Genomic DNA, 14,697 nt, shown 5'->3' on the forward strand with positions numbered 1-14,697 from the left:
CACATCAAAAGCTTTACTAAAATCCCAAACCACCACATCTACTGACTTCCCTTGTTCAACTACATGGGTGACCCTGTCAGAAAAGGAAATGAAGTTGGTTAAGCAGGAATTTCGCTTCATGAACCCATTCAAGACCAAGCCTTGAATATTGAAAAGCTAGCCTTGCTTTGGTCCCTGGAAAAGTAGTGGAGCTGGTCCTCTTGAAACACCCTTCTGGGCACAGGAAGAACAGAGTGATTGGGAACAGTCAGCATCAATTTATCAGAGGAAAAATCAAACCTGACCAATCCAATTACCTTCTCTGGTAAAAAGAACAGATTTGTGGATGAAAAGAGCGCAGTGGCTATTATTTAATGCAACTTTGACAAGGTTTTCAACACTGTCTCCCACAATATTTTGGTATCCAAACAAGAACATCACAGGCTATATGAATGGGCATCCATTTGAATAAAGAACTGGTTGGATGGTCAGGCTCAGAGAGTTGCAGTTAATGAGTCTCTACCCGAAGGCCAGTAACGTGTAAGAGTACTGCAGGCTGGAGAAACAGGCTAACTCAAGGAGTCCCTTATCCTTAACTGCAACTATAATCTCAATCTTAAAACTACCACTCAGTTCATTTTAAAAGCATAACCCTCCTCTTCAAACTAGAAATAAAATACACGTCTGCTGGTGTCAGTTTTTAATCAAGGCTTGTAGGATGTAGCAATAACTTGCCTTTGTAGTTCCTATCCTGTCAAGTCCTAATCATGAGATAGATGTTCAAGTCCTTCCAAATTCCTGGTCCAGCAGGATTAAGAAATAAACTAGTTTTTTCAACCCATATTCCCTAAATTATGAAACTAAAGTATTCACGATGTACAAAAGGATCAATGTGTATAGAATCTAAGATTAAGGGCTTGCCCACTGATTGAAGGAAAGCACTAAACAACAGGATAAATAACATCTGATAACAGACATCTTCAGATGGATGAAGATCACTCTACTAGCTCTCCATTTCAAAGAAAACACTTTTTGCTGGACCCCCTTCTGAAGTTGTAACAAGGTTTGTTATACCTAAGCCTATCTTCCACATCTGAAATAAACCAAAATACATTTCAACTATTATTATTATTATTTTAAATATTGGAGGATTTATTCTTGATTTTTCTTGGTGTTTCAGTAGATGCTCAGTTTTGCTAAATTCTCAAGAAAACAGAATTTTAATTTCAAGAATTCTGAGTTATACAGGGACATGACGACTGGTATGCAAGGTTATTAGTAGAAGATGCACAACCATCTTAATACAAATCTTCCTAACCTGAGACTTTGTAAAAAAAAAAAAAAAAACAAACAAAAAAACCCCAACCAAACAAAAACCTTAAATAGATTTTTTTCTGCAAGATTACACAATAACCTCTCCCTCCCATGAAAGTTTGTCACTGGATTTAGATGTATCCACAGATAACCGATTAAGAAAGTGCCATGCTTCAGCACAAGATTTGCCTGAAATATTTTGAAGTTTCATACCAAATAGAACAAATAAGAAAATAACACCTACTCAGAAATTAACTGGAACTACAACAATGTCTTTTAATACATGATAAAAATCAACAGTTCCTTTTATGGGCTGCCAGGTGCTTCATCTTAATACATCAAGTCTGCCTAGGCTGAGACTACTCACTGTCTCAAGCAGCAGACACACCACTACACTGCTACCCCTAAATATACCTAAACAATCCCTTTCTTTCCAAATAACAAACATACCAGATTCTTCAGGAGTGTGCAATTCAGAAATTTCCACTGCAGTACATGTTGGTGTAAAATCAGTCTTCTGAACAGCGTCCAAAGATAATGTTTTTCCACTCTTATTTTCCGGAGTTTGAAACATTTCAGTCATTCCTATAAATTATATTCAGAGATATGAGCATATGCTTTGACAAAAGAACTACACAGTTGGCAGAGTGAGCAACACACTTTAAAAACTTACCTGTGAAGCTTTCATCCATATTCATGTTTAGCTTCAAGATAGGATTTTTTACCACTTTAGGGACCCGTCCAGCCGTTCTGACTGTGGTGGAATAAGCTCTACCTACAACTATTGTAGCAGGTGACTCTGCATGACCTGTACTAACATGACCATTTATTTTTCTTTCTGGAGTCTGCAGAGGGGAAAGAAAGGAAAAAAAAAGTTAGTAAACAAAGATTCCTTATATATAAAAATCTACATTTCTTACACACTGTGACAAAGACAGCAACACCCATTTAACATACTAAAAGCTCAGAAGATTCTAGCTTCTGTAGCAAAATACCTACAAGCTGTTTTATGGTTGTGCAAAAACAACAAAAAGAAACATGAAAAAAGAAAAAGAATACCTTCAGTGATTGGGTTATTTTCTTTCGGGATCTTCCCTTGTGGACACGTTTTTTAACAGTCTTTGACTGTGGTCTTGCAACACCTAATTTTACCACTTCTGCCCAAGATTTTGCAACTAGAAAGCAAAAGAGAAATAACCCCTTTAATTCTCAGATGTATAAACTGAAGTTCACAATTATTTATGATTCCAGTGGATTTGCTGCAGTGAGGCATAGGAAAATGGTTGTTGTATCATCTGACAACACCTATACTAAAGTGGTCCATGCAACACTTTCACTTGGAAGACCCAATTTCAGCTGAAGTTAACAAGTGTCCAAGTACCCAGTATGGCTTTCCACAATAAAACAACAAAAAAAAGCTTCATACAGTGTCAAATAGGTGTTAGACCCTAGAATTGAATGCTGACCCAATTCCATCCTTATTCTTTTTGTAAAGAAATAATTTTTCCCAATAGAAACTTGCCATGAGCCTTTCAGTCTCATTCATTATTATACCTGAACTTTTCCCTGGTGGGACATGAGATTTAACATTAGAGAAATGGCTTCTAAGTGAAACATATCCAGCTTTTCTTTCACCACCTTCCCAAGGAATTTCGTAGTCAGGAAATTATTTATACTACTTACAGCATTTAGATCTACACAGACATTCCATAATTTTTTCTTATATGACCTCCTCCTTATAACATACTTTGAAAATTCCCAAAGGTTACCTTTATCACAGCATCATTCTGTACACAGCAGAAGAATCAGGGAATTAGAGCTGTGTAACAAATGAAGCTGTAAGTTGGTAGGACATCTGCCTCATTTACTTCAGAAATAGGCTATGTGAAGACAGGGATCATATAAAAGAAAAGTTTGGGTTTTTTAAACTAGAGATAAAAAGGGGAATGCCATTCCTGAAGAAAAGGGTATTATTATTCTCTTGTCAGAACTGCTATGCAAGTTGGGGAAACTGTAAATAAAAAGAACTTTCAAAAGCTGTCATTGCTAGGTTGTTCGGGATATGTAGAAAAATGCCAAGCAAGCAGTAAATTATCTGACAAAGCATTGGAAACACAAAGAGTTTTATTTTGGATACAAAGGAGACATCCAAAAGTGTTCGGAACTGTGGTGATCTTTCCATATTACAGGAGAAACTGAAGCACTGATATTAAAAACCACTTACACATTACAGAGAGGTGGTGAAAAATAGTTTGTCATTAATATTTGTGAAGTACTCTGCTGTTATTATAAAATGAATGGAACAACCAAAGCCACTGGAAAAAAAAAACCAAACCAACAAACCCCACTTATGTCACTAAAAGACTAATACCACTTTCAGCTGTATTAATCAGGAAGCACTGTGAAGGCCTGTGATCTTATCTCATCATGTAATAATAATAATGAGACCATCACTGGGACATCGTATGTAGTATGTTGTTCGAAATTTTAAAATGACACTACAAAAAAATGGAGATAGTAAAGAGCAATAAAAATTCCTGGCTGAATAGTGGTGTTGGTGGGAAGCTTTAAATTTGATTTTAAAAGATTTTGAAAACAGATGACAAAGACATCTTATCTGTGAGTTTCTTCAAAGATAAAAATTTCAAGAACCAGAGCTCCCCTATCGTAATGTTTCCAATGCTGTTGAAACTATTTTGAACCAGTGTTCTACATTCAAATTCAAATGTTCAACCTCAAAATATTCAAATTACCACCTAGTTATCATCCTAATTTTAATTATTATTAAATTAAATTATTTAATTAAATATTAAATTACTTAATTAAAATATTATTTAATTATTATTATTTTAACTGTCAACAATTAAGTGCAGTCCACTCCATGGACAAAGGTTGTGAACTGTGTATAAAAAAAGGCACAAAGAAAACAAACTGAAGCTAGACTGCTATAAAGTGCACGTTTTCAAACCACAATTGATGTAATTGATACAATTTGATTTAGTTCAATACTACTTGAACTTGAAGGATCACTATTGCAACTAATCTTGCAACGAAATCCTTAATTCTACCATTTTTCAACTTGTCAACATTAAGATTTGTGTTCTAAATACAGTTTATGATTTAGCGATCTGCTTTATGAATACGATAGAATGTAACACTTTGCAATTCCCAGTTGTTTACAATAAGTCCAACAACCGTCAGAAGATATGCCAATCATGTGGCAGCCTCTGCATAACAAAATAATAGGCCTACTTCAGTTCTGTTCCTGTATGTTAAAGCATTAAAGTTAATATTAAAAATTAACTCCTGAAACAAACCTAGTAAATTGGCACTAGAGGCACCACTTCTTCTTTTTGCATTGATAACTGCTACAGCTCCACTTCTCCTCTTCATGGGAGTGACCTTCAAAGCAAGTTGTGCACTTCTTGTTAATTTGTCAGGTGTAGCCATTAAAAAGGTTTTATCATCTTGGTTAATGTGAGAGTTTTTAGGTGTTTGCACCTGGGCATCATTTTTCTCCTTGGTATTCATGTCTTCTGCAACAGCATCCTTCTCTTCTACAATTGGTAATACTGTTGTGACATGAGAAACAGAGAAACGTCCTTTTGTGTACAGTGCTGGAGAGCTTAAAGTAAATTTAGGTGTTGCCTTCCCAGAGGCAGGGGATGAGGCAGCTGCGGACTTCTGGGCTGGTAAATTTTTTGGTGACATTTTTTCTTTCTGCAAATGTTCAGAAAGTTCCTGGTGGAAAAAAAAATACATTAAGATAAAACGTTACTGCGCATAGCTGAACTACAAATGCTCATCTACATCTCTGACAAGTAAATACAATAGTATAAAATATCATCAGTTCATTTGAAAAAGCTTTAAATGTTATTCTCTGAAAACAAGCCTGTAACATTTTACATTTCAAAGCAGTCTCACAAGACATGCAAATTCAATTGAATAAATTAACTGAATTTATAATTCTACTTTATTCCAAAGTTTTGTTCACATCAAGTACACTACTCACATTTTAACAAGTTTAAATTAACAGCAAATGTGTTCAAACTTCTAGCCAAACCACGTGGCAGTAGCTTGCACAGTCTACCAACGTGCTACTGTTTTGTTTTCTATTGTTTTTGGGAAACTGGAGCTTGTAGACACCGCTGCTAAGTACAAACATACAGAAATGTACTCCTGCATATGCAGGAGAATGAGCAATAATAGCATGTGAGGTAAATAAAAACAGACCTCCTGTATAAAGACAGGCAGATATAAAGGCTAAGCTGAGCCCTTTCCTACAATGGAGAAGTTAAAAAAATGCTGATTAAAATTTGATTTTATAATGTGCAATTATAATTTCACTTCCCAACATACGTCTAACAATGTTTACTACTAATTTTTAATTAATTTTTAGAAGCCTTAGAATTTATAAATTCTGTTCACATTAACTGTCTTAGCAACTTGGTTAGTCTTAACGTTTACCTGGATTGCAAAGTGCTTCAAGCCCTGAGCTTTTTTCAGAACAGCACGTGGTGAGTTTCCAAACGGTAAGCTTAGTCTGGCAGGAATCGCACCTTTTTTAAGGGGTGAGTTGGGAGGCAAACTTTTATCAAAAAGTTCTGGACTTAGCTGACCACCAAAAGACACTCTCTTTCTTTTTCCTAAAGGCTGAAGTAACAAATCACCACTTTTCCTCTTCTGAGATATCCTTTTTTTCTTGCCTAAAAAAAACCAACAAACAATTGGAAATATTTCTATATATCTAAGAATCCAAGTCAACCTTTTAACCAGCATAGAAAACAGTGCTTACTTGTGCATTTTTAAGTTGGAAATATATCAGAATGTAACTTACCTTAAAGAGAAATAGATTCAATTGAGGAAAATTTTATACATATTATTGTGGTCAAATATAACTACATGATAAATAATTTAGAACTAGTAAGTCAGCAATGGATTCTACGTTTTATGTAAGTGGAAAAATTATCATAAAAATGCTACGAGAATTTCTCAAATACAAAAAAATTAAGGCAGGGGATTAAACATATTTACCTGATTCGTCTCCAGCCAACAGGCCAGAAATACCCATTTCTGAGACATCCTCATTGTCTTTGAGTACAGTAGCACTTCCAGAAGACCTTCTCTCTGCTGACAATCTATGAGGTCTTATAATGCTGGCATCTTCCAAATCTTGTTTCTGATGATACCCCTCTGTGGCCAACTCTTCTTTAGTTCCACTGTCTTTTCTGTTTGTAGTCTTATCGTGATGTTCTTGAACGGCATTTGTCTCCAATGCTTTTCCAGCTAGCAGTCCAGAGGTCCTTGGTCTACCCCTTTTTCTTCCAGAGTCAGATTTCTGACCAGCGGGAGATGCCAGTTGTGGTGTTAACTCTTCTGCAGCCAGTGTCTCTGAATGGACACTTTTGTTTGATAATTCTTTACTTTGCCTGTTATTTCTTCTGGGACTCTTGGAATTAGAAAAAGAAGTAGGAGTTTCAGAATGTCCCTCTTTTGAGTTAACAAAGTTTGCCTGATCACCAATTTCTTTCAGCACTTCTTCTTCTACAGGTTTTCCTGGTGTAAGTTGCTTAATATTTTGTCTTTGTTTTAAGCATTTATTTTCTTCCAAAGGCAGTTGTTTGAGGCTATCATTTCTGCACACTGAATCTTCCTTTTGAGTTTCAGCTGAAATTTCTGAAAAAGACTTACGTTGCAATGACACACGTCGTCGAGTTGTTGGAGTATCAGTATTTACAGGATTCATTCTGCTAGTTTCTTTGGTAGGCGATATGAAATGAGACCGAGGACTCTTCCTCCTGGGCACTGGTGTAGAAAGAACATATTTATCTACTTCAGAAACATCTGTCATGTTAGTTGTTTGTGCTAGTTTATCTACTGCTATTGCAGGGCTGTGTATTTCTATTTTATCTGCATAATCCAAGCATTCTATAGAGCACTGCTTCAGTGAAAATGCTGCATTTCCATCATTCTCCTTACTGGGTTTGGTTGTAACTTCAGTACCTTTAGATTTGCCTGCTGTACTTAGTTCCTTATGATCCTGCAAGTGACTTCTTGTACCAGTATCCCTTGACATCTCCTTTGAAACAGAAGTTCGAGGACTTCTGGTAAAACTCTTCTTGGTAGCACTTCCTATAGCCGAGATCTGGTTAAATTCTGAATTGATTACTTCTTGCTGTCTTGTTATTTTACATTCTTCAATATTTTCACTTCTGCCTATTTCTTTTTCTTTAGTCAGGCTTCCCAGATCATAAACACAACTTGACGATGAAATTCCAGCACTTGGTTCTAGCAGAACACTCTTACCATCTTCTTTTGCAGCTTGTTGAGGTACATTTCCCTCTTGCAGAGGTTTTTTCACTTTAAGCTCACATTTCAGTTTTTCATAGAGTTTACTAAAGGGAGACATTTCACTTTGCTTGTTACTACATTGATGTATTCTGTGTGAAGATTTGGGTGTTTGTAGTTTGATGGGTAAAGCTTTGGAAATATCTTCCTCTGTACTTTGTTTATTTTCATTGGCATGTTTTTCTTCACACTCAGCGTTATCTACAAAGTAAGCAAAGCAAAGCAAAACAAAAAGTAATATAGATGCAGAGTTACTTAAAAATTGCAGAACTACAAATATGAGTTCCATAAATACAGCTAAAAATTCCTTCCTTTCCTCTCCCAAGACAGTCAACCAGGGTCCAAGATACAGTACAGTAAATAAAACTGTTAACAATAACAGTTTCTCTCATTATAGAGGCATTAGTATCTAAATGTTTAACATAAAATTTATGTTGTAATCTGGAATTTATCCCATATTCAGGTAAGGCACTTGGTACTTCATGCTTTTGTTTTTCTGCAGAATCAATGACTCATATACATCTTTCAGGGCTGCCACAAAACAAATCTATGAGTATAGAATTAAACAACCATTTCGATCAGCTTACCACAATTCAGTCTGGTTTTTGTCCTGCATTTACATAGGTGCTATATTGCTTGAACTGTGGCAATGCTTCTTTAGGGTAAAGCCAGACAGTAGAGCAGAGCTGCCACTTCCCAGATGAGACATAGCAAGTGACTGCATGTGTGCTGCCGTTCCACTGCAATCTGTAAACTGCATCCAAGGAAGCTTGAGGTAGCATGCTCCACTTTGCGTTTTCCATGAGCAAGGGGTATATGCAAGCCAACAAGTTCATCTGATAAGAGGTGCCTTTTTAAGCCACAAGAAGCTGAGACCTTATGTACAACTATACATCTACAAGGTCTACTTCTCAACACTACTTTATGTCAGCATGAATGCCTGCAGGAACAAATGCTGATACATGTTGACTTTTCATAATTGTGATGGGAAATAATTCATGTAAAGATGAAGGTAGAGACTCTGACAAAGAAGGAAAAGCCTGTCAATTACCTCCCAGGAAAGGGGAAAAGGAGGGGGAAGGGCCGGGGGGGGGGAAGAGAGACATGGGAAAGAACAGGAAATTAGATCTTTCTATGAAAGCTTTTACACAACTGGAGACATCAGTATTTTTTTTACTGAGCTGACAAGTTGTTCCCTCAAAGTTGACAGAACAACAAAGCAAAGACTGTTGTATTGTAGGACAGTGTTGGGGAACCTATGACCCAAACACTGTGAATACAGATGAGCTCACAACAACCCACTGAAATGGAACACTTTGAAACAGCCTGGGTTTTTTGCACTGGAACAAACATTTGTCACAAAAATCAAACCTGTCTGTAGATAAATAGCCTTCATGTAACAACCTCATCTCTTCCCATGAGAGCAGCATTACTTAAGACAAGAAGGATGAGAAGGTGAAGTCCTGGCCTTTAACCAGCCTATGGTCTGTAACTACCCAGACTTAGTAGCTCTAAATAATTTTTACTGGGTCTACGTGAAACAGCTACTGTAAACTATTATTTCAATCAGCAAAATTAACCCTTCCCATGTATCTCCAGAATTATACCTGTTTCAATTTCTTATTAGGTAAGAATACATGAGATAATGCAATATTTGCTCAAAGGGGATCTAGCTGTATTTTAGGTCAGCAGAGAGCTGCAAGTTAAATTTTAATCACAAAGGTGAATTTGCCATGTTGTACTCGTTTGGTGCTGCTGAAAAGTAAAATGTAATAGGCAATCGTTTCACACATCAGTTTCAACTGACATTTGTACTGCATTTGCAAAGCTGGTGTACTGAATTCCGTTCCTTGCTATAAACTTCATAAACTGAATTTGCACAAAGCAATATATATGGATTTCACCAATTTGAGGCTAACTGTTACTGCACGTTTGTCAGGATGCAATTAAACTGATTTCTCTTGGCAGGACTTAGCTTTGGTAAATCACAGCATCCAAGTATGATGAGATAGTACACCGACATAGCGAGGTGTATTGTACTCAGATTGAAAAGCCTTAAAATACATTTCTTTTGCTCTTTTCAATCTTGTTTTTCCTCTTATGCTAAGATTAAATGCAGTTAAGGCAGAAGAAGAAAACAAAGCCCCCAAAAAACAGGTACCAACCTGAAGCATGAGGACTTTTAGATCCTGAAGTTTGTTTGCATAATAATTCCACTTCTGCCACCTGCTGAACATGAAGAACCTGTAAATTTGTACAATATTACAGCAGAGCAACAAATATGTTATAGTTTACCTTTCAACCATACATTGAAAAACACTAGATTTATAAAAGTATGTGCATTGTTGACTAAACAGGTTTAGAAGTATTCAAATTAAATCCTAGAATATTTCAAAATTTAAGAACATTGACCAGTGCACATTTAAGGTCCTATATCACAAGAGCTTAAGCCTTGTTTTATCATTAAAATTATTAGCTCTAAAAGCAGCTGTAGCATAAGAATGCACATTGCAACTATAACATTAAAAAAAAAAAACTTTCAATAGATACAGTATGCCCCTTTAAGGGAGAAAACTTTGCTGAGAACAAAAAAATAAACTAATAAAAATAAATTATTAAAAGATAGGCTTAGTTTGGTATTTATAATTCCAACAATACGTTAGTATACTAGCATATAGAACCACAGATTATTTTTGAGAAAAAGAATGCTCATTCTCTGGGGCAAACTTCCTCATTTAAAGTACATGGATATTCCAAGGCTCACAGTCTGCGTTTCCTGCATCCCATCCTCTCTTGGAAAAAGCTAAGGATTATTTTTTAAGAGATTACCTGTATTAGTAACATCATAGATTATTAACTATCTATTACCAGAAAATGACAAGTCTAAAATTAATAAATTATTAATTTTTAAAAAAGTATTTATCTGAAGGAGTTTACTTGTATCTTCAAACAGAAAGGTCGTCTATGGCTGAAAAGTTATTCCTATTAAGAAAACACAGGAAAATAAAATACCATATCACTACTAATACCAATGTACTTGGAATAAATAAGTGTATGGCCACAAAATTACCTGCAGTGTTTCATCTTTTGGAGATCTAGAACGCCTCTTTCTTGGAGTTGATTGGAGAGGATATTCAAATCTGGAAGAAATATTTAAAAAGACAACCACTTTTTGTCAAATACCTGATGACTAAATTCCTGTTATTAAGATAAATGACCTAGCAATAGTTGTCCACTCCCAACAATACACACATATCACTTTTAAAGGCTTTAACTACACCAAAATACTTCTAAATTTTCCCCTAAAAATGACTACCCTTGAAACAAAATCAAAATCATCCTCTAGACAATTCTATCTTTATTGGTTTAGCTTAACGTAATATAAAAGCGATTAAAAAAAAAAAATCTTTAAGCAATCCTGCCTTCTGAAGGTCTATAAGACATTGTAAAGAAATATGAAATAATTAACTTCTGTTTCTGAAGATGGTAAAAGGACATTTTAATTTTTCCAATTTATCTACAGCCATCTTCTGTATCTTCATCCAGCAGTAAGAGCCTGTGTCCACAAAGCTCTCTGCGTTTTTTACCTGCAGAACACATTCTAGGATGGAGGCACTAACAGTCTGTCATTGGCACTTACCTGAAAGAACGATCAATAATAGTTAACACATCTCCATGCTTCAGAGGTACAGGTTGCTTAAAACAACTACCATTCAGTTGCGTAGGATTTACCGTACTTAAATTAGTCAATATTGCCTAAAAATAAAACAAACATTTCAGTAGCCTGATGAGATGCAACAATGCAATTCATATGTCATTAAAATATGTATATCTTACCTCCTTGTTTTCATTTACTTCAATTTTACAATGTTCTTTTGAGACCTGAGGCAATTGGATACGAATATCACATTCTGTTCTCCTGCAGGTGAAAATACAATTTGAGTTTCAAGACACACAGAAGACAGAAGAATCTGACTGCTATAGAATTAGGTGATTTTCCAACTTTTCAGCTAATAATTGTACAGCAGCGTGATGCTTTCTCACATTTAGTAACATGAAGAAAATGAACTACCTAAGTCTTTCAACTGTGGTGAAAAATAACAGGAGCTCACACTTCTACATCAGAGAATCCATATCAGGAAAAACGTGTTAAAAACCCAAATTCTAAAAAAAGTAGTTCACAACAAGCTGAAAGAGACATGTCTACAACAGATATCTGGTGGTTTGAGTTTACTTAGTTTCCTGACTTGCAAGTTGCTGAAGAGTTGTGGAATATTTTTAGAAAATATCAGCACGTGCTCTTAAGCTTGCTCTTGGGTATTTGTTACTGATCACTCTCAGAGACAGAGTAAGAGGTGGATGGACCTTTGGTCTCACCTGGATAGCCACTTCTACCTTCTTAAAAGTTGTTAGTAAGTGCAAGCTGTGTTTCTAAGTGTACAGATTTTTTCTTTCTGTTTTTTTTTTTTTTTTTAAGCTAATCTGTAATGCTTTTGACATGCTGTAGGTCTTAGGCATCAAACATATGAGCTTCTGTTCATAGAAGTACGGGACACCTCTCACTGATAGAGCTGGCAGAAATTAACGTTTGTACCATTAAGTATCATCTGTCTGGGCAGCTCTGCTGAAGTCAAAGAACAGTATTATTGACACTAGAGTGCTTCCCATAGACTTTCATTATGGAATTTGATTCCAGATTGAATAATTACAGTTATTTAAGATATCTATCAGCCAGTAAAGTGCTGAACAGACCTAGTTTAAGAGAAGTAAAAACATTTTATTTGAAGCCTATTTATAGTAAGATCATCTAGTTAAGTCTTCACATATACCATCCAGGTATATTAGTTTTATCTTTTAATGTAAAATAGCTGGATCAAACTCAAAACCCACTATCACTCAACTGTGTGAGTTGAAGTAAGTTTCAAGATGGGAGGAGGAGGCATAAGTTCTTACTAATTTTTAATATTAATTCTAGATATTGGGTGACGTATTCCTGAGGTCTTGGAGAACCAAAAAAAAAAAAAAAAAAATCACCAAACCAAAACCCAAAACAGAGAAGAGCACTGAGGTAATGAAGATGGTCAAATACAAGCTATGCACCTTACTTCTCTTCCCTAGCCAATTATCTGGAAACTGCCTCTGCATAAAAGAATACCATCACTTGCTTGTCAGCTGTGTATTACTTTTAATCCCTTCCCCAGATTTCCTTTGGCCAGAAACTCAAAAAAAAAAAAAAAAAAAAAAGTAGTTCTAGCAAGGAAAGGACAAAAATTAAGTTCAGCTTTCTAGTCTTACAAATAACCTTAGACCAATATCATCCCCTGTACATCACTCACAAATAAACAAACATTTATTTTTGCAGATAAGTATTAAAAGATATAATCTGCAGGAAAAATATCGCTAATACTATTTTGATGTATGCGAGTACTCAACTAATTCTCACCTTCCAAATAAACAAGAACTTGCAGTGAGTGGAAAACTAATTCCATCAGTCCCATTCCGTTTAATTACAACAATATTCCCAAAGAGCGGCATCTTGAAATATAAGGAATCTTACCTGTAAAAGAATGCCAAAATTACTCATCCAAATAATGCTTTACATATTTATGAAAGTAAATCAATGTAATTACTTTTTTTACTTCTGTTCAAGAGACATTTTCCAATGTTCAGCAGAAGAATCTCAGTGCCATTTACATGTGCTTGACTGTGTCGAAAACTGGGAACTATTTACCATGAGCAACCACTGTAATCGCACACGGGAAGCTGAAGGCACTGTGTGTTTGGAGAAACTGATGCTTACACAGAGTGGCAAGAGCAGTCATCACATGTTCATGTAAACTTGGTTATACAACTTTTACATATGCAATAGGTATTTGCTACCCATCTGAGCCTTTGCGAAGATTCAGGGGCAACACATATTTCATCCCATAAGCAACTTAAAGCTATTTTCATATAAACAGTTACCTCTCCTCACCTAAATCTAGATATTACACATTCTCTTCCCACGTGGAAATTCTTAGACTTGATTCTAAAAGTAAACAGAGACCAACTGACTATGGTTGTATCCTCCTGAACAAGGAGGAAATGGTGGCATTTCCAGGAAGAAGCACTCCCAGGAAGACAGCTGAAAAGAAGGCTGAAAGTTTAGCAGTTGCTAGGATCTCCCGATAGGCTGCTGATACAGCTGAGAGGTGGCAAGTGCATCCGTGCGTGCACATAGTGAGAAAGGAGAAGGAACGTTCAACTTGAAAAAAAAAGAAACCAACAAAAAATCCCAACAAAACCCAAACCCACAGCGTTTGCACAACCAGATACGCTATTCCTTTCATGTACAAATAGGAGTGTGCCACGAAGTACAAGCAATCCTCAAAAAAGTATGCATAAAATGCACTATCGAATATTACACATTTGGAAGTGACAAGCGAAAAACAAGGGAACTAAATGCAGCTAAGGACGATCCCTCTGAACTCTTTTGCTAGGTTTCATACTTATTCAAAAAAACAAAACAAAGCACACCCTAGGACAAATTTGACAGTACCCTTAAGAAAAGCCTTTACCTGCACGTTACAGAAAACTGCAATCTTCAGTTTTCCTTACCCAAAGTGCCTGTCCGCAGTTCCCACCAACTCCTACGAGCGAAAAACGCCGCACAAGCCGCAGAAACCGAAGTTTACACCACCCTTACGAGCCCAGGCTCCCTGCGGCCCCCTCTGCGAGCCAGGCGGCCCACAGCCACCGCCGCGGCCGGGGCTGGTGCGTCCCGGCTCCCGCTGACAGGACGGTTCGACTGCCGGGCAGCAGACATCCACCGAGGACAGCAACAGGACCCACCCCCTCCCCGAAGCGCCCGGAGCCCCAAAACCGCGTCCTCCCGGCCCGATCCTCCCCTCCCCTCACCTCCAGGACTGCCTTTCCTTCCCATGAAGCCGCCTTCGCCCACCGCCGGCGCTCCACAGCCCCGAGACCAGCGGTGTCCCGGACGCCTGCTACCCTCCGGCGGAGCCCTCGCAGACCCGCTGAGGGGCCGATGTGGCGGCTGAGGGGCCGATGAGGTGG

General features: G+C 36.9%; 1 protein-coding gene across 1 annotated transcript in view; it reads right to left on the reverse strand.

Moving 5' to 3' along the window:
- MKI67 (marker of proliferation Ki-67) overlaps positions 1-13,176 on the reverse strand; it is a 102,061-nt gene extending 88,885 nt beyond the window's left edge. The window contains exons 1-6 of the mRNA XM_010582014.1: positions 13,085-13,176; positions 11,479-11,560; positions 11,282-11,397; positions 10,712-10,781; positions 6,328-6,742; positions 4,611-4,865 (exon numbers count right to left, since the gene is read on the reverse strand). Coding sequence (XP_010580316.1) covers positions 4,611-4,865; positions 6,328-6,742; positions 10,712-10,781; positions 11,282-11,397; positions 11,479-11,560; positions 13,085-13,176 — 1,030 coding nt within the window. The remainder of the gene's footprint in view (positions 1-4,610; positions 4,866-6,327; positions 6,743-10,711; positions 10,782-11,281; positions 11,398-11,478; positions 11,561-13,084) is intronic.
- Between the last annotated feature and the right edge of the window lie 1,521 nt (positions 13,177-14,697).

The sequence above is a fragment of the Haliaeetus leucocephalus genome, unplaced genomic scaffold (genome assembly GCF_000737465.1).
Source record: "Haliaeetus leucocephalus isolate CR32 unplaced genomic scaffold, Haliaeetus_leucocephalus-4.0 Scaffold830, whole genome shotgun sequence".
NCBI classification, from domain to species: Eukaryota; Metazoa; Chordata; class Aves; order Accipitriformes; family Accipitridae; genus Haliaeetus; species Haliaeetus leucocephalus.